General features: G+C 38.4%; 1 protein-coding gene across 3 annotated transcripts in view; it reads left to right on the forward strand.

Moving 5' to 3' along the window:
* The window catches only part of NCAM2 (neural cell adhesion molecule 2), a 204613-nt gene extending 181626 nt beyond the window's left edge, over positions 1 to 22987 (forward strand). For 2 of the 3 annotated variants that reach the window (XR_014219210.1, XR_014219211.1), the window contains exon 17: positions 371 to 6665. Coding sequence is in view for 1 of the 3 variants with exons in the window: in XM_082220742.1 (XP_082076868.1) it covers positions 13953 to 14157; positions 15783 to 15902; positions 17710 to 17821 (437 nt within the window). In the remaining 2 variants the exon portion in view is untranslated. Of the gene's footprint in view, positions 1 to 370; positions 6666 to 13952; positions 14158 to 15782; positions 15903 to 17709 lie in introns of those variants that run through there. The other variant, XM_082220742.1, reaches the window with a different exon arrangement.
* The last annotated feature ends 1456 nt before the right edge of the window (positions 22988 to 24443 follow it).

The raw sequence follows: 24443 nt of genomic DNA on the forward strand, positions 1-24443 counted from the left end.
TGTGGGCTAAAGCCTCAACGCCTAGGGCTTGCCGATCGAAAGGTCGGCGGTTCAAATCCCCGCGGCGGGGTGCGCTCCCGCTGTTCGGTCCCAGCGCCTGCCCACCTAGCAGTTCGAAAGCACCCCCGGGTGCAAGTAGATAAATAGGTACCGCTTACCAGCGGGAAGGTAAACGGCGTTCCGTGTGCGGCTCTGGCTCGCCAGAGCAGCGATGTCACGCTGGCCACGTGACCCGGAAGTGTCCTCAGACAGCGCTGGCCCCCGGCTAATAAATGTGAGATGGGCGCACAAACCCCACAGTCTGTCAAGACTGGCCCGTTCGGGCAGGGGTACCTTTACCTTTACCTTTATATATTCAAAAACAAACAAGCAGCCATTTCGTACCTCTATAGGCTTTGTAAGTTCCCCAGGCAATCCTTTTCTATTTTTCCTTCCTATCACAATTCTTCAGACAACTAAAACCTCTCTCAGAATACCGTCCCAAGACTGAGAGTAAAATATACTATTTATTGTAGGTAAAATGCAGCCATTCCTGCCTTAACTAATACTTCTTTACAAAAAAATAATAATCATTCCCATATGAGACAGTTAATAATTTTACACTAAATGTTGTTACTTTTCAATACATCCACCAGATTAGATATTGGTGATAATTCCATTAACACAGTAATAGGCAATATTTTATATCACTGGCCTTATTAGTATGTAAATTATTGGAATGACAGGGATTAATTTATAGGGAAAGGCCTTTCTTTTTATGTATTAAGGGTAAAACACATTCTTTCATATAAATACATATAAATGTCCAGCTAATATAAAGGAATAACCCACTAAAACATATATCTAGAAATACATATTGAAGTAAAGATCCCAGATAAATAATTATAATACCTGATGATTTTAAACTACCATATAACAATCCTCTAATAAAATTCATCATTGGATTCTGTTTCATACTATTCAGTATCTCTATGTGAAATTTAAAATCTAACTTTAAATAATAACCCAAAGGCCACAGGTCTTATTGTATAGTTTCTGTAGTTATGTCACTCGACAGCATCAGAACTGAGATATCAATATGCCTCATTTCACCTGTGTCACATCTGTTCCTATTGCTGGAGGAAAATTTCTATTACCCTTGGAAAAGGAGCACTTTCCCCATGTGGATTCAGCACTCTGGAAATTACTTCCCATTTTATTATGTAGCAATTATGGTATGCTATGCTATGCTCTCATTTACCTAAAAAAGGTATAAAGCAAGATTTGCACCTCCTCTCCACCAAAGGAATTTCTTTCTCTAAAACAGTGTGAAAAACACATTTTCAGACTCTGTGTAATACTTCTCAAATATGGAAATCAACAGGGAACAGAATTGCATTACTCAGCTTTCATATCTTCACTTCTTAAAGGTATCAGTAAATTCATGCTTGCTTAGAGCTTTCCACCTCTGAAATGTTACTTTATGAAATTTGGATTACATCTGGAAGTAGCTAGTGGACTGTTCTGAGGATATGATTCTCCCCTTCCATTTTACCCTTACTGTATATCAGTTATTATTTCCAAACTTCTAATACATTAAGGACTCAAATTGTTCCATTTCTTGCCATGATGCTTCCTGATAAATCCTTCAACTGACAAGCATAAAAACAATCAGCAATATGCCCGTCTATCCCCCTTAAGGCAACAATGTAGGATGTATCTCTTGTTTAGCCTCATTAAAGTATTTATTTTAGTTTGCCATTTCATTAATGTATTGGGATAATTAAATAATTGACATTGCTTGAAGCAGATAATTTTTGGAAGTGCTGCCCAAGATAAACCACACCCCATCCATATTTATAACTCCCCCCAAACACAATTTTTATTGGTTTTTAAACAGATACACGAAACATTAAACACTTATCCAGTTGTACATCTAATGGTGTTTGTTCTATTCATTGACTCTAGACATAAACTTACACATTCAACATTCATACTTAATGCAACCTCTTCAGAACATTGGAGGTGGAAATCTTGGTTCATTTAATCATCTTTGGTAGGAATAGAGTATTCTCCATTATATCCACAATTATAACTTCTTAACACATACAAACACCCCCCCAAAGTAGTTTATTACACATAAATATAACATGAGAAGAGCATGCTGGATCAGGCCAATGGTCCATCAAGTCCAGCATCCTGTCTCACAGTGGCAAACCATTTGCCTCTGGGAAACCAGCAAGCAGGGTTTGAGAACAAGAGCCCTCTCCCCTCCAGTGGTTTCCAGCAACTGGTACCCAAAAGCAATGCTGCCTCCAACTATGGAGGCAGAACATAGCCATCATGACTAGTAGCCATCGATAGCTCTCTCCTCTCAGAACATGAGCAAGTGATCAGATGTAGGATTAGATCCAAGTGTCTCCGATATTTTTTAGTCCACACAAATGGGAACTTTGATTTACTCTCCCCTTGCCCTTAGTTGTTAAAGTAATATACTTTTATGAGTTATCATGGTTAATAGCAAATCAAAATGCTTCTCTAATGCAGGTGTGGGAAATCTTTGGCTCTCTAGATTCTACAACTACAGCTCTCATAATCCCTGGCCATTGTCCATGTTTGCTACGGCTGATGGGATATGCTGTTTAGCAACATCTGCAGGTCCAAAGGTTCCCCAGAGAGCTACTGGGGTGATGTTTTCAGTTCTGAAAAACATAATACTATAAGAGATACATGCTATCCTATGACAATGGTGATATCTTACTAGTCTGATTATTTATTTTTATTTCATTTGTATCTTTTACTTAACGTAGCATGCTGGTATTCAAGAACAGGGAAAAAGGACATCTCTGGCTGGTTTTCCTATATAAAATTTTAATTTTGCCCACTGAGAGATTTGCTCAGTTATTCAGTCTTTCTTGCATCAACCATAGATTTCTATAAAGAAAATTAGTTATTTCTTCAAATTAATCATTTTTACATATTAAATAGTCAGACATTTTATATATTCAGACAATTTACACTACTTACCTTTGGGCATCTAATAGGTCTCATGATTAAGCAACTACTATACAGGTAGGTAGGTCTAATAATTTTGTTATGTTTTTAATATACCAGGGAATACATTTTTTTCTAAAGGCAAAAATAGATTACATGAACATTGTAGGATAGTAATAAACTTATCATTCAATCTGTGTTTCAAATACAGAACATAAGATTGAAACTTCTCAATGGTCAGTGATATCCACTTATGTATTGTATTTAGGAAAGTAAATGTTCTATTTCACATTATTTTTATGGGTATCATTCAACATATCATTCATATTGGGAACTTCACTAGCCACTTTATAATTTAGCAAATAATACCTAGCAACTGTTTTGCAACTTCAAAACCTTAATGAGCTACACTTGATATGTTGTTTTATATAACTTTCTTCACTCCTAAAACCTTTAGTAATATGTTGGGAATCTGCATTAGGCAGATGTCCTAAAAATACTTAACCATGTGCATATCCTCTCTGCTAGTGTATATGCTTTAAATATGCATAAGCCTAAACATCTTGATGAATTGAAGCCTGTCGGTTTGACTGGCCTGTCAAAATTAATAAGTAAATAATCATTTAGATACTAGATGTTGCTGTTAGTTAGCATCCTTTCCTTCTACAATCTGCACGTCTTGTTAACGTAAACCTACTATGGATCCTATAGAAATATAACAATAGAACTTAAAATAGGACTGGGAATTTTTAAGGAGGGGTGGCCAATGTAGTGCCATCCAGATGTTGCCTGCAACTTTCATCAGCTCCAGCCAGCATGTGGCCAATGGTCACATCTGGAAGGAACCACTTGGGCTATATCTTATACAGATGTTCAGAAACATATTAGGTTGTTCCACAACTAACAGAGAGAGGGTCTGTTCAAGTGTCACCCTCCCTGTGAAACCACCTTCCCTGTGAGTTGCAGGAAGCATATACATTAATGCAATGTTGGCACTAGCTGAAAATGCATTATTATTTTTTTGAGTGTTCTGCTGGCTTCTAATGCCAATTTGTTTTTTATTGTAATTTTATTCTAATTCTGCTTTTTTGTATACTGCCTTACTGCTGTGTATGAATAATGCTCTAGAAATATTTTAATAAATGAATAAATAAATTTTCCCATATAATTTGTCTAATCAGTCAGCAATGAGGCTGCCTATAGCATTGTTGATTCTAATAAGAGCTTGAAATTGCATGTCTCCATATAAGCAATAAAGAGCCATGCCCGCTGAAGTAGTGAAGTACCATATATAAATGGAACATATAGAAAGCATACTATAGGATATATAGAGAAACAGAGGGGATTGCTACCAAATGTGTCTCATCTGCATTGCCCGCCTCCCTTATTACAGCTATTAGTCTATATGGGCACTAATGAGTAGCAACAATTGGTTGTTCTAGATGGTTTAGGTCTATATATCTCCCTACTGTCTTGCTACTATGACATAGCATCTCAGTTACATCAGGGAAGTGAACTCTCAAAAAATATCTGGAAGCAAGGCAGCAGCAGACTACCTCTTTCTTACCAAAGAGACAACACTGGAAACATGCGAGCTATCTTATTTGGAAAGGAACACTTCAGTGGGTGGGTTTGGGATAGAATCAGCTGTACTGCCCTTTACATTGACCATGGCAAAGGCATTCATGACTTTCAGGCATTCAGACTGAATGTAAGTGAAGCGTAGGTGCCAAGCATTGGGTGACCTAGATGCCCCGGCATCCACAACTTTTTTCTGGGTGCTTGGTACCCACACTGCCAGCTCCGATGTGACCTCTGGTTTCTACCCAAAGTCGCACTGGAGGCCCAACCAGGCCTTCTGACAGCACTTTCAGTACAAACCAGAAGTCTCGTTGGAGATCATGGGAGGCCTTGGGCATGATCTCTGAGGCATCCAAGGCCCTGCCAGGCCTCAGAAGCTCTGCTGCAGCGCACTGATTAACATGACATCATGACACCGCAATGTCATGTCATGTTGCAGGTGCCATTGGGCACCCCTGGGATGAAGAGTCCCTACACCTTCTCTTGTCATCTTTCAGTGAGGCTTTCCCTGTGGACAAAACAAGGGGCAGGATCATATTCACACCTCCTGATCCAGCTCTGACCTATCTCAACACTGGAAAATATTGGTGAGGAGTGAGTAGGGAGAAGGTGATGGGATGCTGTGACTGTGGAATGGGAAGTTAAACACCTGAGTGCTCAGATGAAGGGCAGAAACTTCAGCACAGGGCTGCTGAATGAGGGAGGGAGAGCCATGAAACAGAGTCTGAGTTGTGAAGGGGAGGTGCTGAAGCAAAGGAAGCAGAAATAGGTTGGGGAAAGGGGAAAGAGATGGTGTGAGTCCAGAGACTATTACGCCAATCTGATCTTTTTACAGGCATTTAACTAAATAGTAAGTACTATGTGAGTGAGTAACAACATATTTCTCTAATTATTGCAACATATTTTTATGGGGGTTTTTATTAGAGGCCCACACCAATTCTCTAAGAATTTAAAGGTGTGACAAGCAGGGCATCATTTAAAGCTAAATCTCTAGGCAGCAATATAGCTACCCTCACTAAAATACCCACTAATTCACAAAGTTCAAAACTGTGTGTGATATCCAGCTTCAGCCATGCCCAGAGTAGACACATTGAAATAAACTGAGCATTGTATATCGATCTTAGAATCGGTTAGCATTTTATTTGTTCTTGTATTTCATAATCCTTAAAAGACATCTACTTAGCATTAAAGCTCTGGATACAAAAACATGTTGCTGTCCATTAATGTAAACTCTGTATTTCAGTAATCAAATTACAGGAATGTATATTTGCAGGTTGTAAAATAATTGTTTTTATTTGATATAAAGTTGGTCTTAACATTATTTTGTTATTTTCTTTTAGTTACTAATCATATTTGAATTGTAACACATAAATCAAGCATATCCAGCATATGTCTAGTTCACTTAAAGCAGATGTGAGGAACCTTTGGCTTTCAAGATGTTTCGGTACTACAGCTCCCAACAGCACCAGCAAGTATGGTCAGTGGTAATGGATGATGGGAGTTGTATTTCAGCAATGTTGGAGCACCAAAGGTTCCCAACAGCTGGCTTAAGCTAGTCTAGCCTGGTTCAAACCAGAGTTTGATCCTAGTTTGCTTTAACTAGCTTTGGTTAGAGCAAACCACAGTTCCCCAAGGTCAGATGTAATGGGGAACTGTGGTTTTAAAGTTCATGGGTCACTGCTTCTCATTCCCAATAAGCCATGATTTTAGGTGTGGGTGTGGGGTGTAGGGGTGTGTGTGTGTGAGAGAGAAACTGTCCATACTAAATATCTTCTCTGGAATGCTATTTAAAAACAAAACTCTTTCCAAATGTAGAAATATATAGTTTTAAAGTAGTTTATGAAGCACTGTGTAACTCTTTATTCATTCATTCATGTCTCATTGACATTCTGTCTCAATGGCTTTTAGTACACACTGATGGTTACTGTCATGCATCATATCTTTTCCTTAAAACAAGTGTGTGCATTGTAAGTGTAATGTCCCACAAAATCTTCCCAAGTGTAATGTCAAAAACATTTGTAACCTTATGCACGTCTTTCATTACTTGTTTAATGTCCATTTTGTTTTATGTAATCTTTACGCCATTTTTGTAATAAAGAAAAGTGATGTAACATTCATTTAGCAGTAGTTTCTTTAATTATATATAAAGATACTGTTGTTCTAATTCACACGTTTCCACATCACAGTTAATTGTATAACATTTTTCTCAGGATTCCCCCCCCCCTTTTTTTAAAGTCAAAGGACAGTATTGTCTTATCAGTAAAATATTGAAGAAAACACAATCATCGCATTGTGGTTATTGCTTCTTATTCTGAACCCTACCAAATGTAATGCAGCTATAAGTACAGTCTAGTTCAGCACCTGGTTCTCACAGTGACTAGTCAGAAGCCTATGGGAAACCCACAAGCATGACCTTAATCCATTTGTAATGCCCAGAAACTGCTATTCAGAGGCATACTGCTTCTTTACAATGGACATAGAACCTAGCTTATCATGAAGATCTTTCAGTAAAACATAATAGTGTTCAGATTGTGTGTGTGTGCGCGTGCGTGCATGTATGTGTGTGTCTGAGTATAACATTTAAAAAACCAAGCAAAATTGTCAGCTCCTATTAACAATAAAAATAATCTATCAGTTATCCTTAGGCCTCAACTTCAAATCAACCAAAGCTGAGACCCACCTGAATCAGGTTGACTTGGCTTGAGATTTGCTCAAATCTGGGATACAGCCCTAGTACAATAGTATTGTGGGGGTGTGACATATATACATCAGTTCAAACTTGGCTGTACACATGGCAGCAGCTAGGAGGAAAGGTGCTATGCCATACAGCATAAGAATTTCAGGCCTGTGGTTTTGGTAGCATTTTCAAAAGAGCTGCACAAGTGCCTGCTTCCTTATTAAACTTGTGTATACCTGTTCCGTCTTAAGTCAGAGACCTGCCTTAAAGCATCATGGGAGTGGGGGTGAACAGCATATGGTGCTCCTCCAGTAAGATTCCATACCTTTCAGTCCAAGAATCACATTTTTTCACAAGGAAACTTATGTGGACGGCATGTCAGCTGTGGGCAGGGCCAGAAACAAAAGTGGGTGGAGCAGTGGAGGTGACTCTTGCCCTTGGTAGACTACAGCAGCCACATGAAAGACAGGGGCCCTCTCTTCACATAGACATTTTCCCATCCTGCATATAGGAAATCAAGATGCATTTTCAGAGTTAAAGCAAAACAACCCAAGGAAGGCACAGAGCAGGGACATGGTCTAGGGAGAGAGGGTGTGGCCTGGTAACAATCCCAAGGCCCTGTTATGCCAGGAGAGCTGGATTCAGTCCCAAGGGTGAAGATTCCCTTTTCCTATTCTGATTCCAACATATAGAAGTGCAGAGGAAAATAACACATGAGGAATAGCTCTTAGCAACTGTTTAATTAATTTTCACTCTGATAATTTCTTAATAATATTTAAAAAAGAAAATCCTACTTGTAATCCAAGGAGGGCACAGTGTCTGACAAGCTATATAAAGTCACCACCCTGAGATTTTGTTGGTAATACTTTCACCTTCCAAAGCTTGGTCTTTGATATCTACTATTTCAAATTGAAATAAACTGGGACCAGTAAGAAATATTGTTTGTATTCCATTCCCATTTACTGAACCATCATTTGAAACAAATGTCATGGTGATTTCAGCATCTTTTAAAATTAGTAATTATGGGCTGTAGGCAATGCTAGTTCGACTCAGAGTAGACACATTCAAACTAATGAACACCACTAACAAATGCATTTCAATGAGCTTATTCTGAATAATACTAGCATTGGATACAACCCTTTATTCCCATGCAGGTAAATATTACAACAGATTACATTAAGGCCTTCTTTTTCTAAGCTAAAACAGCAGAATAGACCAGTGCAGGTAATGAGTGGTCCACATAATTTACATGGCTTCCTGAAGTATTGAACTGGTTGGATGCACTGCCCATCTGAGCCCCAAGTTGTCACATGCAGCTAGTTTCCTGCAACCACAGGTAATCAGAATCATTTTTAAAATGCTGTACTTTAAAATACAGCTTTGTGGCGTCCTGCTGATGTTATTAGAACTCCCATCAACCTCACCAGCATGGCCAATGATCAGAGATGTTGGAAGTTTTATTCTAATTACATATAGAAGAAGCCATGTTGGCTACCTCTGCTATATATTGATGGGTACTACCTGTGAATACTAATTTTCACATGTCATCTCATTTATCTGATTCTGCTTTGATGGAATATTTTCAGAACAAAGCCCTCTGTCATAGATAACATATTTATAAATAAAAGGGTTGGGAGTCATAACACATTCAAAAGTTTTTGAGAAACTCTTATTGAACCTGGTGTAGTGATGGCAAAAAAAAATTATAGTTAACTTGACAGGACCATAGACAAGGCATGCTATTTTCATTTATGAAAAGCTAGTCATATTTGAAAGTGATAGAATTGTGGAACCAGTACATTTTTGACAAATGTCAATCAAACTAAACACAGGATCCAAATTAGCAAATTTTATACAGCCCACTATTTTAAAATCTGTGACTAGCTTGCAAAATGTTGAATTCTCAATTTCAAATTGCCAACGCTCAATTCACTAGAATTAAGTATGAAAATAAGTGATCAATTGAGATTTCAGATTTTCATTACACAGAGTGTTGCCCATAAATTTCAATATTTTATTTCCTTTCTTTACAATTTGATGTATGTTTGCTTCATAACTGCATTGCTTTGCAAAACCATCTCTCCTTATTCTGCTTTCTGCAAAGGCTTTCATTTTCTCTGTAGCAATTTATGTAACAGTAGCTCTAGCTCTATGATGGTGTTCACCACAAGAAAGTGGTGGAGAAAATTCTACAGAGTTGCTAATCCCCCCTTAGGGGGAGAGAAAAATAAAAATCTGAGCTTTTTATGGGAGGGGGGAAAGTCCGCTTTGGTTTATTTTGCTTTTTGCACACTGGACATCTTTAGTTGAGAGTTGGGTCTCAGAATCTGTCTCCAATTATGTGATCAGGATTTCCAAGAGGGCTGGAAGTAAGGACTTCTCCCTTCCCCAGCTATTTGTCGTCATTAAGGGGTTGCATCCCAAAGAACAGACCCAATGCAGAAGCTTGTATGCGAGTTTCTTTGGTGGATTGGGGGGGACAACAAAGAAACAAGAGAGAAAATAATCTCTGCAAGTGTCATGAAACAATGTAACATGAAGAAATGCATCTCAATGCATTTTGGATATAAACTGCTCATTAGGGGCAACTTGAAGATAATGTTTGTTGTGCTGCTTCTTAGGCTAATTAAGTTTAGCACCTGTTGAGGTTGTCTCCTTTCTTGCTTATATCCCTTCGTGAATCAGATCACTTCTTGTCTCCTTCAACCATGAAATTCTAATCAGTTCTGTTGCTAATGGGATTAGAACTATTAATTGCTCCACTCAATTAATTAATAAATTAAAACATCACATAATAAAAAAAACCAAGAACTTAAAGTGAAAGAATAAAGGGATGTGCTATTCTCAGCAGGAGCAAGATGATTAAATGGGGCTTTATAGTTTTAGGAACTCACCAAAGAGCGAGTTGAAAGCACATGATCAGACCATAGTTGTAATGGATAGCATTACTTAATCAAGTCTTGTTCACGCATTTATGTAGTGGGAGGATTCTACCTGCCAGACTAGGGATGCACAAATTTAGGGTTTTATCCAACGCTGCCACCCTCATGTAGCAGGCTCCCACTTATGAAATGGAAATTTCTCCTCTTCTCCTTCCCTATCTCCAGCAGCCCCCTTCTTATGCACCTTCAGAATCTTCTGTAGAGGGTTTGGGGGCCTTCTGAAGCAGGGATGGGAGAAGGGGAAGATCTACTGTGCAAGTAGAATGCCACTCATGGACTGTTGGATACAATCAATGCCTTGCAGCCTCTGCAGCTCTCTGCTTATAGAGGATTTATCCTAAGATAGTCTTGTGACTCAGTTCTGTACAAACAATAATCATTTGCACAGAAAGAAAAGCCTAACAGTAATGTTACGCTCACTGCCTGAAATCCATCAGCATTGCAAGAAAAGATGGTAGGCTTTAGATTTATTGGTGGGCAGAGCTCTGTCCACAAAACTCTCCCACAGGGAGAAGGGGACAAAGCTGTTTTTGCTGATAGTGTGAGATGTGATGTAGTTTTTGTAGGGGGAACTTGGGATTTGGCTGAATGTCCGTTTTAACCCAAGGCAATTCTGAGAGACAGGCTAGAAAGTGGGGGCAGAGAACATACCTAAAGGCCATTTCATTCAGATTTTGAAGTGAAATCCACATAAATTCAGCTCACTTGTATGGAATTTGGGTTCCAAAAACTTAATCATAAATGACCATTCACTCTTCAACAGATTGTAAGTTAAAACCAAAGTATTAACACCAGTTGTTTGGCAATGCAGCCATTTGGGCCAGGGAAATGGGATGGGGGAATTAAGGGGCCTCTTCCCATACTATTTCTCAATTTCATTTTTCTCCCTTTTCCAAACTGTATTCGTTTTGCTCCCTCCCCTGGCATTAAAAAGGTCATTGGGCTAGTGGAATAGATTCCAGGTTTGACTAAAATTAAGCCTGAGTCTCAGTTTCACAAAGCTACCTCAAGACAAATATTTGGCACAAATATCTGAAGATTTCAAACATCTCCTTTAAGCTGTGCAGCAGTAAATTACATCAACGAACAATTTATCTATTATACCCAGAGCTGCTGGACACATTAATGTTCACCAACATATGACTATAGCATATGTGAATCTACCATTGCAGATCAAGCACCACAGGGTTTAGCTCAGAGCTGCACATCAGCAGCAGGATTCATGGAGTGAGGCAGCCATGTCCATGCTTGTTTACATTAAGCCATGGTTTGGCTTTTTGTAACATGCTTACTAAGCCAAAGGTTGTCCTCTTGCTGCATTGTATTAGTTGCATTTTGTATTGGTTTTAAATTATCACCCTGGGATCATAGCTGATAAAGGGCATTAAAAATAATTAGCTAATAAATAAATATGTAAGAAAGCTTGGATGAATTTCACCAACTAAAGATAAGATTGACAAATTATTTTCTTTTGAATTAGGAACAGCAGTTCAAACTGGGGTTAGGTTACCCAGTAATCTGAAATGGAACGCAAAAATAGCCAGTTTTTTTAGTGAGACAGTCAGAATCATTAATCAAAATTTGTGACTATTGCCCTTAGACCTTCTGAAATTGCAATATAAGCCAGTGAACAGTGTCCTGGTATTGCAAAATTATTCTATATGTTTATAATAGTTCCCAGTCGTTATCTTGGCTGTGGTGCCTCACTGCTCCTATGTTATACATAAAGAAAGAAAGAAAATTGTCCTAATTTCATTAAACTCCTCTAAACTGTCTTATGAGTCATATAATTAATGACTGAGCCTGGAGGGATAAGAAATAAGTAAAGTGCAGCATTACTGGCCTGATCATTTCCCCTCGATTTTCATTTCTTGCCTCAATATTTCTTCAGATATTTGGCCTAAGCAGGACCTCCCAAAGCTACTGTGAATTTTTCTATGTGCAGCGTTGTGGGACAATTGTACCATCCTTCAACCAAAGGTGATTCTATGGGATTAAGATGTACAATTCACCAAACACAACCTATGCAATCATATATTAAAGAGATTATTTATTATTGCTGCTGCTGAAAGAATTGGGGTGTCCAGTAGCCTTTAATCACTAAGTTCCATTTCCCATGTTTTGTGAAATGCAATGTAAGACAAAGCACTAAACGTGCAAACCTTCACATGGCTCAGTTACAGTTGTGAAGAGTTGGTGCTCCACTCCCACTCTTAATTATGGTACTAGTTGTGTCAGCATCCTTTTTGGTAGTAACAGATTTGCACTATTTGAAATTTGTTTTAATAGTGCTGCATGTATTGGGGCTCTGGTCTATATAAGGCTTTCAGATCATACTTGCTATTTGATGTCTAGAATATAGCAGTCAACTTTCCAGCTTCAAGTGCTCAACAAATAGAACAGAAAAAGATGAGATATAACAAATAGACAAATTTAATTAATGTATATCTGTCAATTCTCTATTCTTCACCACCACTATCCATGTCCATTCTTACTAAGGGCTGAGTAAAGGCCATATGACAACAGCCCACCCTGACATTTTTTGACATTCAAGGCCCAGATATATCTTTGAGCACAGATATCAGAGCTATTACTACTGCAGAAAAGAGGGTGGTGCTGTTACAGTTGCTAAAGAGATGTCAGGACTGTAACCAATAGCAAAGCACATGTGAAAAGGTTCCCGTTAAATCCCACATCTCCAGCTGCTGGTGGTCAGTGTACACTAGAGATGGAAAGCTGTGGCCTTCCACATGAAGTTGGATCCCTTTCAGTGTCAGCATGGCCAATGTTCAAGGGTGATAGGTGGTGGAGTCCAGCAACAGGTTCCCCATCCCAGGTGTAGACAGTTGTGAGCTAGATGGACCAATGGTGTGATTCAAGGCAACACGGCTTCCTATGTTCCTAATATGCCAGGTCTTACTAGAGCTGCAAAGCCATGACACAACCAGCCAGTCACATGCAATTATGCAATTCAATATTTTGTTTCGTAGGCTTAAATGATCTCTGTCTACTATAATGCACTTGGATGGGATAGGAAAGTTATGTAAAATAATTTACTTGAATAAAGATTGACAGTGTTGATTTTTGAAATTAATAGTTTTAAAACTACATTTGTATATTTCTTTATTACCTTCAGATAAGGTCCCCTATCCCTCACAAATGATTTTGTCTGCCAAATGCCAATTGTATGAACGTGTAGCCTGGATAAACATTTTCAACCAATTTTTATTCTGCTTCAACTCCAGAGTAAACTTAATGAAGTTCTGTGTGTTTACACTGGAATAAGTACAAAAATATATTTGGAGTTCATCAAGTGTGAACTAATAGCTGCACAATTAACTTTTAAAAGTGTCTATTTGTACTAACCGTAGCATTTAAAAAAGTATTTACATATAACCTTTCTGTTTCGTTCAACAGTGGAATGATGGGATCTGACAAACCATCAATCAAATAATGCATGTTCTAAAAATAACACCCCTTTTGAGCTATAATGTTTGATTATCTCCAAAGTACATGATCAGCCATTGAATTCTGTAGCTAAATTACCTGACAAAACACTCTTCCTAGTTTGCATGTAACTACCATGCTTTAAAGCCAGCAGGCACAATGCATACTGCATTGCAGTAGAAGAAAATTGTTTTGCTAGAAAAGTCTGAAGTACTTTAAGGCCTTTAATGTGCAAAAGTAGGCCTGCCATCAAGACATATAAGCTCTCCCCTTTGTGAATGCATCACAGTAGATTAACCAGATTGCCTTTGTCTATTTTGTTTATTTTCAAGACACACTTTTTAATGGACTTGGACTCGGTGCAGTCATTGGACTGGGTGTAGCTGCCCTTTTATTAATCCTTGTCGTGACTGATGTCAGCTGCTTCTTTGTACGGCAATGTGGATTGCTGATGTGCATCACCAGAAGGATCTGTGGAAAGAAGAGTGGCTCCAGTGGGAAGAGTAAAGAGCTAGAGGAGGGGAAGGCTGCATATCTGTGAGTATTAGTTGCAACATTTAGCCAAAGGACAAGCATATGTGAATTGTGAATCTGTCACGAACTGCCATTCACAGAACAACCTTGGGTCTCCAAGGCTGAGAAAGCTTATTCACTGTGTCATTTAACTACAGCTTCTTTATGGCCTGCTGCACTATTTCAATGGTGTGCCAACAGGTGACTGGCACAAATTGTGTTCTTTAACTCCAGACATGCTGCTCCAGTCCTTGCAGGTCAGTCCAATTGGACTTTCTGTTGGACTTTCTTCACCAACTGAGTTAAAGCAGCGACTGGGGCAATGGAATAATAACTTGCCCGCAATATCTTTGCTTATCTTTTATTTTTAAATAGTAATCAAATAGCTGCAAAGTAACCCTTCTCACCACTTCACTCCAGCCAGTATCATACAAAGCATTTGATCAACTAAAATGCAGTTTTCAAAACAATCAATTACCCTATCACATCACTGCATTTGGTGCAGCAGGTAAACTCCCCCCTGCTAATTAGTTAAATTGTTAAGAGACTGCAGGTGTGTTGAATTGGCAAGAGCTCACAGATGTGCTGCCATGCAGGTTATAATTACAAACATACGCCTCTGAGTAGCACCATTGACCACATCAATATTAAGAAAACCCAAGGCTTCTTCCTTAATACATGTGCTTAGGATCGCAGCTGTACAGCCTGCTCCTATGCATTTTTATTGATGGGCCATATTGCCAAGGAAAGGCAGAATTACACATTACACTTTACAATTTTTTAAAATAGTTTTTTTAAAATAGACATTTGTGCTGAGGCTTCAGTGTTGGAAGGGGCTGTAGTTCAGTGGTAGAGAACATGCAAAATATCTAAGCTTTAATCCCTGGAATCTCCAGGAACCGCTTGGAAGGACCATTGTCTAAAAACCCTGGAAACCTGCTTTCAGTCAGTACTGAGACTGAAGACATAACAAATCCCATTCAGCCAAAATTAAGCGCATTCATGTTTTGTTGGTGGCTTTCAGTGAGAGAGTTAGGTAGATGCTGATCAGTTTCCCATATTTTTAAGCAATGGGAGTTAAAAGTCCTTATATATAAGCAGCACTCAAAAATGATTTCATTCCCTGCCCCACACATTATATGCTACTTTGATGAAAAGGAAAAGGGTTTTCCAACATAACACATTAATGAAATTGGCAAGTCTATGCAAGCATATTGTGACAGCTCTGAAAATCTTACCATCAGTTTCCATGAGAAAGGCATTAGTTTTTCTTCTTTTATTCAGAAAAGCATATTAATTAATCAATATAAGTTGAAACTATAAAATGGCTACTATCATTTGTCATGCTGAATAGATCAGATAGTTTGCTAGCCTCAATGTTAGTTTTTGAAAAATCCAATTTGGTACTCTCAAATTATTATTTAGATATAACATTTATTTTTGCATATTAGTTTGAGGTTAAAATGTATGATAACGTATGAGGTAAAAATGATGGGTGTAATAAATGTTGAAATATTTTTATCAATATTAATTATAGTTGCCTTTTGCTTTTCTTCCATGATTCTGAAAGCAGAATACTGACAATTAATAAAATGCAACATATTTTTATCACAAAGGAAGTGAGGCTAAGAATCTTTCAATGTTCTTAGGAAAGACGGATCAAAAGAGCCGATAGTTGAAATGAGAACAGAGGATGAAAGAATTACGAATCACGAAGATGGAAGTCCAGTAAATGAACCCAATGAAACAACACCATTAACAGAACCAGAGTATGTAGTCCACATTTTAATAACTTCACACCCTGTATATTCAAAAGTGAATGTCCAGCAGATTAATCTCCCAAGACTGTAGCACAGGAACCAACTCCTAGGGGGCAAGGGGGTCTTCACCCCCTCCAATAAGATACTTGAGGGGACCACCCCCTAAGTTGATGGGTATTGCCCTTCAAATGAAGTGCATGCACCATGTCATTTGATCGATTTATGGAGCAGGGTTTACCTGCCCCACCCTAGTTTACTCAAGTTGGCACCCTGGTGCAGTCCTTCTATGGACGTGTTTCTCTCAAGCCTTGTGTTTCTTCCTATTAATCAACTTACGCTTTAGTTGCAGCAGACTGATGTTCTAATTTTTATAAATTGGGGCTATCAAACAGGAACTCTGTGGTTGACCCTCAGCTCAATGTTGAGCATCAGAAAGTAGCTCAAGCAGGTGCTGTGGTTGCTCGCTGCCTTGACCCCTGCCTCTGGAGCACTGTAATTTTTGACATCAACAGGAAAGTCTCAACTGTAGTCTGCTGCGTTACGGAATTAGCATTCTCTAAGAACAATAGGTAAAGGTACCCCTGCCCATACGGGCCAGTCGTGTCTGACTCTAGGGTTGTGCACCCATCTCACTTAAGAGGCCGGGGGCCAGCGCTGTCCGGAGACACTTCCAGGTCACGTGGCCAGCGTGACGAAGCTGCTCTGGCGAGCCAGCACCAGCGCAGCACACGGAAACGCCATTTACCTTCCCGCTAGAAAGCGGTACCTATTTATCTACTTGCACTTAAGGGTGCTTTTGAACTGCTAGGTGGGCAGGAGCTGGGACCAAAAGACGGGAGCTCACCCCGCCGCGGGGATTCGAACCGCCGACCATGCGATCAGCAAGCCCTAGGCGCTGAGGTTTTACCCACAGCGCCACCCGCGTCCCCTAAGAACAATAGCTGCTAGCTAAAAAGATCAGGGTAGCTGCCTTGTGTTGCCTGCTACTAAGAACTGAATGAGCAGAAGGGATGACTCATCGCTGAACCCATGTAAGTGGGTCTGTGACCTAGGTCCAGATCACACTACCATCTCCATAGTGTATAGGCTGTAGGTTGTGCACTAACAACAACAGCTTTCCTCCCAGAACTATGGGGGAAAGTAATCTTAGTGTACCTTACAACATATCATCTCGATGCACCTTCTATCATATAATATATATTTTCTAGCAACTGCTTGTTCTTGAAGATATTTGTCCCAATCCAAATGTAGCTGGTTAAATGGACATCCCTTTGAAACCAATCAAATGTAAATGGCAGGTGTGGGAATGCCTGATCTGGTTTGGGACCCCAGAGAGAGAAGGAGAAGCTTGAAATTGTTGCCCACCCCATTCCCAATCTGCATTGGGGGACCCTGCCTGCTAGTAGTAGTATTTCTTAGATTTGTTAATCATTTTTTATGGGAATGTCTCCAAGTGATTTACAACAATGTTAAAAACAGAACTAAACCTATTTCTACCAGAAGAAAAGCTTCTATTGAGCATGAAAGACAACAACACATGGGCATCAGTAAAATACTTCACAAAATGAAACTTGATGCAATTGTATGAACAATTATTTTTTGGCAGTGTTGCACATTGTTAACAGTGGTGGAAAGTGGTGTGGGGAGGAAGAGACGCATAGATAAACTTAAAGATTTGCCACTGCAGCGGTGTAGTGCTCTCAACAAAATCTGAATAAGAGAAAAATGATCTCACCCCGTCCCCCCACCCAAAAAAAAAAAAAATCACCCATGAATTTACAATGTAATATTTTGGTTTTTCCTTACTTTCTCACAGGAAACTGCCATTAAAGGAAGAAAATGGAAAAGAAGTTTTAAATTCAGATACTATAGAAATCAAAGTTTCTAATGACATCATCCAGTCAAAAGAAGATGATAGCAAAGCATAATACAACAACTACAGCTGTCTAGAGGGGAATAAAAGGCATTTGGATTCAAATAAATCTGTGACCAAAACTTTACAGCTGACCTTAGTTTCTTGGGCAACTTAAGATGGAATAATTCTCAGAAGTAGTTCAAATGACTTCTGTTGACTGTCCGTTTTCACTTTATTTCAATAGTTTTAGTCTGTAGTCCTGGATGACATCAGTCCCGTGGTCTCAGTTTGGCAAATCAGCCAATATAAATATTGTAATTTATTTTATCACTGAAGAAATCTATTTATAAAAATTCAAGAAACCCCCTTAGCCACAGACTGTACACCTGACAGCCGTACCACTTACAATGGAAATTAAACCCTGAGAGAAAGTGCCATATACATTTATATTTGTTTGTACTTGAAATTTTAAAAGATTTTGGTTGCCTTTAAAAGAATATATATATAAACAAATTATATATATATAGATAGATATAATATTAGGCTCCATTAGAAATTAGATATATGTGGCTGGCAAAGCTAAATAGTGACTTGACTGCAGCTGATCTTTGACACAGAGTAGACAACCTCCTTATGCTGTTACCCTGCACTTCACACCAGACAATGAAGGGTTTGTAGGTTTGATGTACAGATTTTAACAAAAGTTGTGAACTATTTTGATGAAGACATCGATCACATCCTAACTATCAAAAGTCCACAGAAATTTCAGTGCTTCAGATACTTTGTATTTATGTTTGGAAGATCATGTGTAAGCTAAAAATGTCGAAACTTATTTTGTTGTGAAAATAAGAATCCTGACTTATGACCATAGCACTCAGCTTCAAAGCAAGTCTTACAACAATAAATACAAGCTCAACTGAGTTGCCTCAATGTATTTATAAAGAAACATAATATGCACATTTCTGCTTTCATTCGTTTACTACAACAATAATCATATTTGTTCTAATATATATTTTAAAAGTTATTCACGTAAACTAAAACCCAAGATCAAAAAAAACTTCTCTAGACTTGGCCACGCCCTGTGTAATTTTCACTTCCACCACCAATTTAATAAACCAACTACACAAAAATAAAATAAAAGCAATGGAAAATGTGGGTCTTAGGAGGAATGTCAAAGGATAGGTGATTAGAAAGATAAGACTGAGGTTGTGTGAGCTGCATTTAAACAATAGAGGAAAATATATCCAAGAAACCAGTTGACTTTTAAAATGCTGTTTCTGTTCTCATAGAATTCTATACATAATTTTTCCCGGCAATATCTTCCCTAGCTTGGGAATGAAGTAAGCAGACAACCTTAAGATGCATTTAAATCCAAATAAAAATAGAATGTTGAACTGCAGTCTCCAAACCCTAGGCATGCCTTGTACTGGATAGCTGTGATGGCAATAGAACAATTTGTGGATCATACCCTTCAACAGTTAAATTTTGGTTGGCCTCTACAGATGTGTAACTTGCTATTGAAATAAAATAACAAATAAAAACTGTTTTTTTGACCCTAGGTAAAATTGCCATCAGCTGCAGTATATTCATTTGGCTCCCAGGTCCCCCTTAAATCGTTGCTGTTAATAAACACATGGAACAGTAGTCCTGCATGGGAGGAATGCATTATGCAACTGCTGTTGTTGAGTGGCAAACAAGGGAGCAAAAGGCTGAAGGTGTTATGGGAGGGGTGCAGAGATATGCTGGGCAGAGATATGGAAGTGCTACTCCACCTCCATGTCCTGACGATTCTTGCAGCTCCCAGCAAGGGCTCATGGTATGATAGGTCTGCACTGCTGGGCTCAAGGTTTCCATCCACTAATGGCCTGATAAAGCATTCACCTTCTCTGGCATACACTATTGAAATATATGGAATGGGTATAAATATATATATACTTGATTAGAAATTTTCATAACATGTTTACTGGCTTCCTGTGTCATCATGCTAGAACTGCTAAATATTAATGGTCCTACAGTCTGATAATGTGGTGCCATATGTCAGAGCCATCTTTATTTGAAGACAAATATAGTTTTTCTAAACTACTTTGAATACTTTTCGCTTTATTTAGACAGTTTATATAGTGTTCATATTTTACCCAAAAAATAAAATCTCCAGGTGATTGACAACATCTTTGCAACCTATCTTCAAACATCGAATACAAAAATAGCATAATGAAATCAACATGATAGAATTCCACAATTAAGAGTTAAATAGGGAATTCTCTTAAATTTCAGAACAATGCAATACATGTGAAAATCAGCTACAAAATGATTGTAGTTAATTTCATATTTAATGCTTTATTTTATAGCACATACCAGTGCTTTAGCTTTCTATCAACTAGAATCCATTGTTCCAACTTCTCCTTTTGAAACATTTGAAATATTGTGGTGTGGAGAGTGCCCCTTTCTAGGATACTCACCCCCTCCCCAAGTTTTCCATCCTTCCCCCAATGGCCATTCATTCCTCAGTCATCAATGAGATAGTATGTAACTTTCTCCTTCCTCCATTAATCCCGCCCTGCCCACCACCTACCTCCTTCTTGGACTGACACTCAGAGAATGAATTTTCTATTAGTATATAGGAATATCTGGTAACTCGAGTGCTAGATCAATAATAATAAACCAATACCACCTTGTAGGGTGATGCAAGATTGTAACTGTCCTTCATAAGCAGCTCACAGGTGTGTGTGTGAGGTCTAGTTTCTATCTACAGAAATATACAGCAATAGTCCACAATAAAACAATTACTGAGACAGACAATATGTAATCATATGACAAATGCCACTAAATATTGCCAAGCTTTGAACTGTGTATTAGAAATCAATTATTTGTCTAATGATTGTGAAATAAGTTCATTTAAGTGCCAAACTGTGAGTCATTTTCCCCTGTTGCTTAGCACAGTAAGTAACAGAGCGGGTAGGATGTCACTCTGTTTTAGTCAAGCAAAAAACAACACCCACCTCCAGTCATGTATCTATAGATCCCTAGTTTCATTGAATACAGAGCCTCAGACTTGCTTACGTTCTTGCATATGGAAATACACCTGGGCCATCATGTTATTCAGTGGCACCATGAAAAACCCAAACCCACCTAAGACTTGCAAAGTAGCCATTTTGTTTGTATTTGTTCAGTATGTTGCTAAATGTAGTTATGGGTTTTTAGACGTCTCTCTTCAACTTTCCTTTAAGGGAGAGAGAATGAGAGCTCTTTTGAAGAAGATTAAAACAAAACAGACACTGCTATCTCCCACAAAAGCAATGAGAGAAACAAAAGCCCCATTTCAATTATTGCCTTCTTTAACTAAATCATCATAGCAAAGGCTTATTAGAGCAATCTTATCAATAAATAGCCTTCTGTGTTAATATTCCTAACTCTTAACATTTAATTCTGTTCTCTTTTTTTCCTAAAAAGGTGTGTGTGTGTGTGGGGGGAGGATTTGCAACATACTATCCCTCAATTTTCAGTGGATCATAAAACTATTAGGAGTGTTGCCGAAGCTCGTATTGAATTCACTGCCTCTGCTTGCATTGTCACAATAAATTATTGACCAAGAACTCTTATTGCAGCATGCAGTTCAATCATTTCTATGCAGGGAGTGGACATCAGGTCCAAGCATCAGTTAAAATCACTGGCTGCTAGTCTTATAAGGAAAACTTAGTATCTTTGACAAAATTACTGCAGTGGTCCCCTGAATATGTTTAGGAATTCAGTTAGATATGCTTCTTTTTCAGAACCCTCGTCAGTAGCCACACGTGAGATGATTCTTTTACACACGATAACTTCATTGCTATGTAATATTACACTCACCAGATAGAGCGACTTCTGGCCACAGAATTTGCAACATTTCCACCATTCATGTATAAATGTAACCTGCATTTAGATTTTGAAGACCTGATCAATTTACTGATGCAGCTGGGAAGCTTCAGAGCTGTCTTTGGGCCAATTACAGTTTGTTAGTTAAAAATTCTCTTTAAAAAGGCATTGTGATTTCCATTCTGCTTGTATTTAAGATTTTCTTGTAGCCCTGTCCTGGGTTGTGTGGTGTGGATGGGCACAAAACAATTGAAGTTTATCAATGTGAAGCTCCACTGATTCCACGTGATCGCAGTAGAGCAGTAAAAAGAGAGGTGACCAAAACAGGAAAAGATGGGGGAAAGGATAGGACAGCAACAGGTCCCATGAAGGCAATGCTGAAGTGGTGGTTCAGCCAACAGAGAGCAACAAATAGATGGACAATAACATAAAAACCTATGCGTGTTTTGAATGGAAACTGTAAGGAGACTTGTTCTCAGAAAGAGATCTCAGGCAGAACAATCCTAGGTGGAGGCAGGGAGTAGTCTGTGGAAGACTACCCATCATATCCTAAGCCCTGCCATATTGTGTGTACAAGGCAGAAGGTCAGAGGAATGGTTTTTTCTATTTTTCTTTAGTCAGTTTTTAATATTCATTTCCTTCTTCAGGGGCATAGGAGGGATTTGGATCTTGCTAATCTAAGACTTCCCCCAGTCCCTCCTGACATGTTCACAGTGTACCCCTTTTCACTCTCTACTGCCCCTGGAAGTCTGAATGCAGAGGAGCAACAGCAGTGGAGCTTTCTGCCACTGCCATGAGGAACCTTCAATGGCAGGACTTACCCAACCCATGCAGATTGGGAACCACTGCACCCTGCAGCCACCTGCTACCCTCCCCTGGGGCCTTTGAGTTACTTCCTTAATCATGCAGTTTAATTCAGTTGCCATCATCACAACAGCCTCTGAATGTACATAAGTGGATAATAAAAAAGAGACAGAGCATTTTAAGCCTCCAGATATATAGCCTACTTTGACAAGGATAGTTATCCTGCAAAAAAATGAACATTTAGTAGGTATTTTGGATTCTGTGTACAGTAAAATTAAGACTTAACAGTTTTTGTTCATCAACATTTCTTTTGTTTCAACATTCCATATGGTATTTGCCATCTGATCCACTTACTGTACTGTTGCGTTACCTACAACTGGGGTGCGTTTGTTCATCGTTTCAGAATTTTATGTCCCTATGAAATGCTGTATATATATATTCTAAACTGTAAAAAAAAGATACTGCAATGCTGAAGTTTTGTATTTATGAAAGATATTGAAAGTATGGATTACAGTTATATCAATTATTTGTCACTCTTCACCATTTGTATATTAATAGTAAAGAGACTTTTACTTTAATGAAATGCTTCACTTTCCATTTCTGTCTCTCTGCCAGGAATAAGCTGATTTGGGAGAGCATTTACTTAAAAACCTTAACTATTCCAAATTTTGTTTCCAGAGAAAGTTTTCCAGAAGACATTTTAAAGCAAAAACGACATGCTATCAAAAATGAGAAAAATAGTATATTCCTTCTGCACTACAACTTATGATGATGTTTTGGTATAGCACTTATGGGAAAGTCTTCAAGTACACTGCTATTGTCAGTGAGATAGTTTGGATCACAAAAATAATAATCAGTCTTTAGTTCTACAAATGCACTGTTGCTAGCATTAAAAATAATTCCACCTAATAACTGCAAGCAGAGCTCCATTGGCAGGTAAGGATGAAGAACCTGTGTTAATTTGCATAGTCAACTAGGTGCCTATGCTTAAAAAAAAAAAGGTGTTTGGAATAGTTTCCAAGAGAATAAAATATTTCTTGCATAGATTGAGAAAAGTGTATAAAGAACTGCAGAATCATCTCTTGGAAACAAAGATATAAAAAGCTATTTCAATTAATAGCATGTAATTAAAGGACATTCATGATGGCGTGCATTGGGTCCTTTACTATTATAAGCACTTCCTTAATGGGATTCTGAGTAGACATGCATTAGGTTGCACCATAAATAGACATTAAATCAGTTATTATTTATCTTGGCTGATACAATCTGTAAAAAATGATGCCATTCTAATACGTAGAATATAAAAATATGGTATGCTTCATATATATGAACATTTGAAAGTCTCAGAAACTCTCCCATATGTTTCTGAGCTTCTGCAGTGTTTGGCATATGCAATATCCTTGACTGATAAATAGATTGACAGTGAACTGTCACAGTCTCTAAATGAAGTTTCACATAACATTTTAAGTATTAATGTTAGATTAATATTCTAGCACAATAAGGAGTTGCATGCGTGTATTTTCACTGATACACTTTCTTCGCTATTTGTTTATTTTATACCAAAGGATGGCATTTCATTACAGTTTTCTCCTGGCACCCTTCTAGCCCCTTTTTGGTGATGATAATGATTATGGCAGGCCTGATAGGGGGAGGGAGTATTTCAGTGGTCTGCAGCAGTTTAAAAGTTGATCCACAGGGTGAAAATTTTCAAATCCACTCCTCTAGAATTCCCGGAACCTGAACAATATTGTTTTCTGATCTATGGATGTTAAAGTCTTGGAAACTACTTTTGCAGAGCTCCTGACACCTAAGATTCTGCCACAGCAGTATTGTGAAGCAGAACTGAGACCTAATTTCCAGCAGTTATCTTTCGTCACTACCTTGGTCTGGGAGTTTTGGTGAAAAAGAGAAAAGATCAGCAGTGTTGAGGAACATAATGTGGCTCACTTGCTATTCCTAGCCAGGCCAATTAACTTACAAACTAAATTAGAGCAAACAAACAAACAAAAACTCTATGTACTGGTAGGGAGAGTGCCAAA

Source organism: Podarcis vaucheri (genome assembly GCF_965113315.1).
Source record: "Podarcis vaucheri genome assembly, chromosome: 4".
Lineage (NCBI taxonomy): Eukaryota > Metazoa > Chordata > Lepidosauria > Squamata > Lacertidae > Podarcis > Podarcis vaucheri.